The 9,240-nt window shown below is 41.0% G+C and overlaps 2 protein-coding genes across 2 annotated transcripts; one reads left to right on the forward strand and one right to left on the reverse strand.

The window, feature by feature from the left end:
* Positions 1-520: 520 nt before the first annotated feature.
* LOC115019692 (arginine vasopressin-induced protein 1) lies at positions 521-3,812 on the reverse strand. Its single transcript, XM_029449178.1, has 3 exons — positions 3,605-3,812; positions 1,910-2,320; positions 521-1,584 (listed from the first exon to the last, which is right to left on the reverse strand). The coding sequence occupies exons 2-3, from the start codon at positions 2,257-2,259 to the stop codon at positions 1,329-1,331; spliced, it is 606 nt and encodes a 201-aa protein (XP_029305038.1). The 5' UTR covers positions 2,260-2,320; positions 3,605-3,812; the 3' UTR covers positions 521-1,328.
* A 689-nt stretch (positions 3,813-4,501) lies between these two features.
* Positions 4,502-6,214, forward strand: marveld1 (MARVEL domain containing 1). Its single transcript, XM_029449993.1, has one exon. It carries the CDS (start codon positions 4,910-4,912, stop codon positions 5,414-5,416), a length of 507 nt encoding a protein of 168 aa, XP_029305853.1. The 5' UTR covers positions 4,502-4,909; the 3' UTR covers positions 5,417-6,214.
* Positions 6,215-9,240: the final 3,026 nt, after the last annotated feature.

Genomic DNA, 9,240 nt, shown 5'->3' on the forward strand with positions numbered 1-9,240 from the left:
CCTGCTGCCCTGGTCCTGCCGGACCTTTTTGACATTTTCCTGGATTCATCCAAACTTTTTTCAACATAATTTTCTGTCAAATGTTGTATTTGTACTATGTTGTTTATCCTGTACACACATCTATTGCACGTTTGTACGTCCTGGGAGAGGGATCCCTCCTCAGTTGCTCTCCCTGAGGTTTCTTCCATTTTCCCCCTTTAACTGTGGGGTTTCTTTTAGGAAGTTTTTCCTTGTGCGATGCGAGGGTCTAAGGACAGAGGGTGTCGTAACCTGTACAGTCTGTAAAGCACACTGAGACAAATGTATAATTTGTGATATTGGGCTATATAAATACATTTAATTTGATGTACTTATATTATAAGTTTAGTTTTATATATATATATATTAATTTAAAAAAAACTTTAAAACAATTTAAAGCCATCTCGGTAAACATATGCTGAAGCATTTTCATTACTTTCTGAAAATGTTTACTGGTTACAAATGGTCACTGTGTTGTATTTAAGAAAAACAAGACAAACGATGCGAAGACTCACTTCTTTATTACCATAAATCTAAAAATGACACAACAAACAGTATTATCAAAAAGCTTCAAGTTTCCAGCAATCTGATAAGGTTGGTGACATAGGCAAAGTGGGCTTTCACACTGTGACCATGAACATATTAATATGAGAACATTACTTTTGCAAGTTTCCCCCGTTCAGTGAAGGAACATTTTTTATGTTTGGTCCCCAGACAGAGTTGTCCACCTGATCTCTAAATGTGCAGAATATGGAAATGCATTTTTACATCTCATGACACCTAACATTGCTCCCATTGCACTCTAACCCATTTATAATGTTGTGTAACATACCACAGTAGTGGCTAAAACGGTTGAAAAGTTCATCCACAATGCAGCCATATATTACAATATCAGTACTTTAAGATTTCTAAAGTGACGTATTTGCCTTACAGTGATCATAATTACCAACTTGTTCACTACTTGAACTACAAAACTACTTAAAAGTCACAACACTGTCCTTAATGATCAGTATGCATAGTTAGCGTGAGCCTTCAGTTTTCAGGTGGAGGTCTCTGTAACAAGTCACAGTGCAGTGTCAGAATACTGCTGATCAGCGCCAGTAAAGACCAGACATTATGGTATTATGAGAAAATATTGTTATCTTTCAACCTGCAATACAGTTTCACTTGTTGTTTTTCCCAGAAGTTAATTCAAGCCTAGCTCCGGTACTGTGAACAGTATTCAGGAGGGACGAGCCAGCTGTGACACTGAAGTGCTGGCAGACGCTCACACGTACAAACTAAAAGTCAGTTCAGAGGCTTCGGTGAAGTCAGTGAAGTATTCTGTGGAGGTATCGCTCTGTGTTGTTCTCTCCTCTCCTCAGTCCTGAGCTGCTTCTAACGTGTCTCTCAGAAGTCCCTGCAGGGCCCTGGCTCTCATTTAGTGCCACTGTGGCCCCTGTTCCTCTTCCTGTTGTCCCTACGGAGGAGTGTCTGCGTGGCTCTGGACTGTTGTGTGCTCCTGCCTCAGAATCGCTCTCCTCCACGGGATCCTTCCCCTGGCTGCTTGGTGAGTTCTCCCCGATCCTGAACAGCATAAATAGTGTTGTTGAAAACAATATGGATGCCACATTATTAAAAAGTCACCACGATTAATGTTGTGGATGTATATTGGAGCTGCAAAAATTAATCAATTAGTTGTCAAATAACTAATTAAACTATTTAGCTAAATGTGAAAATGTTCTGATTTCTTTATTCCTCTATGACAATAAACAGAATATTTTTGAGCTATGGACAAAACATTATACATACCGAACAACTAATTGATTGCATCGAGAAAATAAACTCGACAAAGAATATAATAGTTGCAGCTCTAATGTATATGAAACTATGAGGTCAGCAGTTTTTCTACCTGAGGTGATTGAATGCTCGCAGCCAGTGTGAGCCCAGTGCCTGTCTCCCGTTAGCCCTCAGCCCTCTTGTGAGACTTCGGGCCCTCAGTCCTATCAGTGCCTGAGCCAGTTCAGCCTCATCTCCTTGGCCCCAAACCAGCTGAGCCCTCTGCTCCGCATCCTGATCCCCCGCTGCCCTGAATAGTCTCTGGAGTTGCCACAGATTCACGTTGCTGAAAATGTTCGCTGAGCCAGACTTCCTATTCCTCCTATCAGCCAGCCGCCACAGCGAGGAAGGGCCTGCCACCATGGAGGAAGGAGGGGAGCCGGGACGGGTATCCATCCGGAGAAACACAGGAAAAGGTGGCATACACTGGCTCTACTCTGTGGAGAAGTCAGTAAGAGGGATGTGTTTGCAAAGGGAAAGACGCCTGAAAAAACAACAGAACAAAAGACAAGATGAGCACAGACGGCGCCGCAACACTTAAAGACAGCTGTAACAACTTAAACCACTCAGCTGCGAGTCTTCTGCTTTGACTCTTTAATCCTACTTCAGGAAGTGAGTGACAGGCTGTGCTTTCAAACTACTGATGGCAACTGTATCTCTCTTTTCTCACGTATGATTTAGATTTGGACACTTACAGGTCAGCTGAGTGACCAAAATCATGATCATGTAGGTAAAACAACTTTCTTTCAGCTTCACAAAACAATCTTAAGTAAAAGGTTCTCCAGATCGTTTGACTGCAGATTATGGAGTTTACGTAGATGAAAACTCCTCTGATGAACACACAGAGTTGAAATAATGTTGTCAAACTTACTATTCAGTAAAGTCGGGAATCACATTCTCTTTTAGTTAAACATTTTTCAACATTTATATTACTTTCCTTATTACATATTGAGATTTAGATCAACTGTATTATTAAATACAAGGAAATTAATTTGTACGGTGCTCCGGACATGAGGATAACATAGACAATAAGACCACAACATAATCATAACAAAACCGACTTGATCACATTAAGACAGAGTAAACAATACAGTCAAATAAGAAATAGTCAATCCACAACAGTAAAATCTAATTTGATATAAAAGTGCAAAAGAGCAAGTGACCAGCTAAGAGACCTGTTGATTATTTACTACATTGATTAGGCTACCTTCTACTATTTAGTCCTGTTTATTTCATATTTTTTCCGTATATATCTATATGGAAATAGAAAATGAAAACAATACACGGAATGACAAACAACTTATGAGCCATAATTTAAATTGTCCTGTGCAAATCTCCAGTATTAAACTTACTAAAAACAGTAAGCGGGTTATGTGAGGACAAGCCTGTGATTCCCCTCATATGTTATGCAGCTCTACACAGACCAACAGTTACACAGTAACACAGAACTAGTTAGTTGAAGTAGTTTAACATTAACCATACACCACAGGCTTTTCTTATTTCCCTCCCAAGAGTGTCTGGACAGTCTACTGTAAATACTGCAAAACAAACACACTGGTCGGTGCACATATACTAATAACTATATCACTTGCACACACAAAGAAAGTCACTGAAAGAAACAGTATGAATGCAGTACAGAATGAAATGCGGTACAGTGGCTTAACAACTTACTGTACTGCCTGTGCTGGGTTTCATTAGGCTGTGGGTAAAAGGCAGTAAACATGAATCCCATGAGAGTCATGTGAAAAATGAAAGGATTTGTGCTTACCCGGAGATGACCTGATATCGGTGAGCTTTGCTCCTACAGCATCTCCCTCTGCATCGCTGTTCCTCTTCAATGAAAGCTTCCACAATGGCTGAAATGTAGCAGGACAGTCTGTTTGTCCGTTCTTCACCTGCAAGTTCTGTCCTTGAGCCGAACGTCACTCACAAATCAATGTCGTCAAAAGACCAATGAGAGTAGAGAGATCCTCTTATCCTTCCTCCGAACAGCTTTGTTTCGACCAATCACGCGTTTGGATGAGGAGGGGAGTGAGGTTGGCCCCGCCTATCGGCCACGTAGGGTGTGTTTGCTGAAATCCATTGACGTCAATGGTGCTGGTTGGCACGAAAAGAGTCTGTCAATTATGTGAGAGGGAAGTAACCGAACATGTGAGCATCCTGCGCAGAAACAAAACAGAATGACGAACGGGCTCCTAAATACACCGTTTCTTTGTTGTGTTATAGACTACTTCCAGTGGAATAAGAACATATATATTGTATTAGGCCTATCTTATGTAATATTATATTATATTAGGCTATATTATATTATTGCTTCTTAAACTAAAGCAAGAAATATAGGCTATGTACATGTATGTTTTAGTTAAAGAAAATATTGCCTACATGCTTGTGAAATAAAAACAAAAATCTAGACTACGTATATGCTGATAATAAATTAAGATATTTTGAATATATATATATATATATATATATATATATATATATATATATATATATATATATATATATATATATATATATATATATATATATATACGTGTGTGTGTGTGTGTACAGTATATATGTGTGTGATATCTCTGTCTTGCTGTCTCTGTACACATTAACAGTTCGTCATACGTCCCTCTCATAAAGCCTCTCTTCTCTGAAAGATGGGAGGAGAAAAGGTCACAAACCCCGGGGGAAACTACACCATAAGGAAATAGCCTGCACGAGCAGATGAGCGGACATGACATGGATGGATCCAACAGTCCAGCAGAGGAGGAGCAGGATTTGAATTACAGGCCGCCCCCTCTCCATCTCCCAGCCCCCCAACACAGACGCTACATTCAACAGAGGAAACGGAAAAGACGAAACATACAAAAGGGTTTTTCATTTCAAAACCCCGGGGCCGTGGAAAGAATAGAGAGTTCCTTTTTAATACCTAAACTTGTCCACATTTGGCTTCATTGTCAGACCGCAAACCCGGCCTTCCACCACCTTATTTGCACTTTTTGTCCATATTTTCCCCAGCTGTTGGCAGCTGGCAGAAAGCACCCGCCCTGTTCGGGAAAAAGGGACCGAGAGTGACCGGAGGATGAGAGAGATGCCACCCCAACCTCCCCAGCTGCAGGTGAGGAAGAATATCCTAAAGTTCCTTAAAAGTTTTTTGGGAATCATCCGGATCCTGCAGATTTTGTTCGGAGCCGGGCTGTGGGTTACCATCGCCGCAAACAAATACGAGGGATCCATCCACTTCGTCCTGTTCGTTGCAGTCCTCTTCTGGCTGCTCACCCTCGCCCTTTTCTTCCTCACCCTGCTAGACAAGCAGGACCTGGTCCCGCTGCTGGGAGGGGAGCGCTGGTTGTCCACCAACCTGGCGCACGACGTGGCCGCCGCCGTGCTCTACCTGCCGGCCATAGGTGTCTTGATCTACAAGACGGATCGCAACTCGTACTGCAACTTGGAGCAGTACAAGCTCCTCTGTCTGTACAAGGTCTACGTGACAGCCGCCGTGTTCGCCTGCCTGTGCTGCCTGGCTTACCTTCTGTCAGTTGTTTATGGAGCGTGCAGGAAGTGTCGAGGAGAACAAACAGTCATCTGATGAGACGAAGGGGGCTTATTGCAACAGGGAGAGGGAATGGGTCCTTCAGGGGGTATCCACAACAAGATGAGGAATAGTTAACTTCACTGTAATTTAAATCAACAGCTACTCTAATCACAGGTTTGTCTCTATTGTGTCCTTCTCCAAACTTTCCACTTCGGTGGTGAGGCAGAATCATCCCAAAATCTCTCTGTCCATGTATTTAATGGTTGCTGGCATGAAAATACCCAAGCAGCTCCTGGTACAGAGTCTGATTGGAAATGTGTTAGGAGGTCTGAAGCATTGTGACATGTGTCTCCCAGTTGTAGGTAAGACCATGCCTCCATCTTCTAAATTAATGTAATTTTCCCTCATAAAGAATCATTGTATTCCTGTAGGTGCTACTTATAGTGGGGTATCAGTATATTCAGTGCTTACAATACAATGACCTTAACATACATTTGTAGATTTGGGTTGGTACTGAGTAACTGTCCATCCAAAACCTCTCATAGGATTTGTTTTCAAAAAGGATTTTTCTCATCACCTTTTTTTAAAGTATATATTTTTATGTGTTTTTTTTATGACAGCAAACTATACTGAACAGTTAGCAGTACGGACTAAAAACACTTTCTTGTCTGATTCAAACGTTACAAACAGGTTCATCAGTGCCTTCTGTCAGAATGCTGTATACTCAACACGGTTGTGTCAACAACAACCCAACAATATGGATGTGATTGGTGCTACAATGTGTATGCTGAACAAAAATATTCCATAAGTGTTCATTATGTAAAGCCAAAGAATAAAGACCAGTAAGTGAGAGCCGGTGATATGTTTCTTTGGTTATGATCATGTATTAGTACGTAGAAGTGTTTAAACAAACTGCTCGAGGAAAACCGTAAAATGCTTTGCTAATTTTGTTTGAGTACTTTGAGTTCAATTTAGAGAAAAAACACCGCGTGTTGTGCTTTTGGTGGCTTTTTCGCTCAAATTGAACACAGATTTAGAGGGACGAGTGACGGAAGCCCTTAGGAACTTCCTGTTGGGAGATGAAAGCCTTGGCCAATCAGCAGGGATCATTTATATGCTTCTTGACCACATGAAAGACATAGATCCTTCGAGTTATCTGTGACAATGAGAGAGTCACTCACACGTGCACACACACACACACACACACACACACACACACTGACAATGAATATGCATGTGCTGTATGATAGAGAGAATATGTGCATGTGTGTGTTGCATGAGAGTTATCCTACATTTGGCAACATTGTGTGTGTGTGTGTGTGTGTGTGTGTGTGTGTGTGTGTGTGTGTGTGTAATAATGTGGGAAGAGGCTTGTTCTTACCGGAACAGTCTGTTGGGGTTCTGGAGGTGGACTGACGTTCAGCCAATGAAAATGAAGCCAAGCAGCGGACGATGATTCAATGTCTCGTCTATTTCAGTCGGCGTGCAGTTTTTAAAAACATGTTGCAGACAAACTGATTAAACAGCAGCCAAAGACACACTGTGACAACTCTGTTTGGGTGTCTTTGCAGTCAGCAGGAAAAGTACCATTACAATGTGTGAGCAGTTGTGTATCTCTGACAGTGTTTATGTGTTTATACTTGTTGTTGCTGGCATGGGGCCTACATTATTAGTATATATGGTGTAAAAGGCTGCACAGCATTCACACATAAACACGCTTTTCCTTTTTTGCAAATTTTGCTTCCCCATCAAATGTTGCATTGTCACAGCTCCAGATTCACAATCAAGAATCAAAACAAAGACAACAAAAATGCAGAGATTAGAATATACAAGCAGCAGTTTTACAATACTTTTACATCTTTTGCTTGCTTGCCGAAAATGTCTGCTATTACCTGGGTTATACAAGTAGCCTTGACTTATGTAGTGCCTACATTTCAGAGGCAAAGTGACCATATAAAGAGAAAGATCAAACTGCGACAAGAGAAACTGTACAATTATTTAATTGTTTATTTTATTTGGGTATTTTATTCAGTTTGTACAGTATATCATTCTCTGAGTCAACAGCCTTTCTATGCAATGACAACAGAAACATACGTGTGTTGAGTGCAAGGTGACATCTGTGGTTAGGGTTACAGGAGTGGAAGGGTTAAAGTTAACCATCTGCAGGATATAAATCTAGCACTTCTAAAGGAGGAAAGGAGTCCCACCCACTCTCTCCCCCTCTGAGATTTCCACAGAAGTGTTGTCCTGTACACGTGTCTGCGCCTGCGGAAACACACTGCTGTATACAACCAAATGGAGAAAGTACACAAAAAGCTCTGTGTGCTGCATAAACAAAGTACCTGAATCCAGCGATTCCATTTGATAATGAAAGCAACCGTGGTGAATCATTTAAAATTTGGATGACACAACTATAACATATGCTGACATTTCAGGCCTGAAAAGGATTCTCCACATTTACCCTAAAAGTCTTTTTGAGCTTATCACATTAACAGGCTCCGTATTATTACACAACCCACAGTTTACAGACGTCACATCTGTTCAGATTTGTCAGTGTTGTGTGCGAGCCTATTTTGAATTGAATTCACAAACATGTCCAAACAAGAAAGTTGTGTAAACACAGGTAATAACACAAATTTGGAAACCTATACAACCTCCTGACATAATTATAAGGACACTGCAAAAGTGAGGTTGTTGTTCCAGCTACAAAGACAGTAAACAAAACCCAGACAACTTGGTATAAGGACATAAAGAGCCAGGCGCTTCTCTGGAGTGCCAACTGTGCAATATTTCTTTTGACTACTCAACCAAAGAGACATTTCCTGTATGTGCATTCCCACCCATCTGCAAGCAACTGCCCGTCAAGTAGTCGTCATAACCCCTCCAAATGGTTCCTCTGGCCCTCCCTTAAAGCACCGCATCATGCACACTGTTGCCATGGACTGATGTCAATTCACGAAAATCTGATACAAAGTTAGCTGCCAGAAAATCTAAATGTGAGTTCTGAAGTCCAAATGCATAATAATGTGACTCATGGCGATAATTAAATGATTGGCGAGATAATCATAGAGAAATGGTAGGAATGTCTTTTGTGCCTTGTAATTAAAAATGCATGTTGTTCTTGCTTCTTTGCTCCCAACATAGTGGTATACAGAACACGATGTTTGCTGCAGAAAAGCATCAATGGAGCTGGTAAACAACACAAATCTCTAAAAGTATGCACCACTTTGTTGCTTTGAGATTTATCATTATCATAAAAAGAACAAATTTGATTGTCAAAAACAACGAAACACGAAACACAATTTTTTTTATTATTCACAAGACAAAAAAAGAAAAGACTCCTGATCTTAAAGGGAAGGTTTGTCTCTTTTTTCAAGTCTAGATCTGCTCCTTAAGTGATTCCAAAGTGGTGGGGGACAAAATCCACAGAGTGCAAAAAAGCTTTCTTAATTAATTTATACCAAAGCTAAAATGACACTTCAGTCGTCTTAGTCAAATGAAGAAGGTGCTTTCCAAAGCTAACGGCTTTTTTGTACAAGACTTCCTCTTTTTGTGACTATCCCTCAGCAATGAAACTCTGTCTGTAGAAACACAAGGGAAGCGTGTTCCTCATATTAGCCTCAACTTAACTTCAGAAAGCTTTTTTGCTCACAAGGACTGTGGGTTTTGTACCAAATCTCTTGAAATAACTTTAGGAAGGACTGGGATTGGATTGGGAATGGAAGAGCCCTGTGTCTGCCTCCTTTTCCCCCTGCTAACAGCCCTCGTCTCCTGCTTCGTTTGTGAGGCTACATGTACGCACATCAAACATGAAAACACAGACACATGCACTCAGCAGCGCGCTGTTAACCACACCTTGATCAGAAAATGCTGAGATG

Source organism: Cottoperca gobio, chromosome 15 (assembly GCF_900634415.1).
Source record: "Cottoperca gobio chromosome 15, fCotGob3.1, whole genome shotgun sequence".
Lineage (NCBI taxonomy): Eukaryota > Metazoa > Chordata > Actinopteri > Perciformes > Bovichtidae > Cottoperca > Cottoperca gobio.

Excerpts from the sequence above, each read along its gene's own strand:
- LOC115019692 (XM_029449178.1), bottom strand. The coding sequence starts at position 2,259 with ATGCCACCTTTTCCTGTGTTTCTCCGGATGGATACCCGTCCCGGCTCC. Across the intron at positions 1,585-1,909 it reads CGAGCATTCAATCACCTCAG|GATCGGGGAGAACTCACCAA; the intron begins GTAGAAAAACTG and ends TATGCTGTTCAG.
- marveld1 (XM_029449993.1), top strand. The coding sequence starts at position 4,910 with ATGAGAGAGATGCCACCCCAACCTCCCCAGCTGCAGGTGAGGAAGAAT.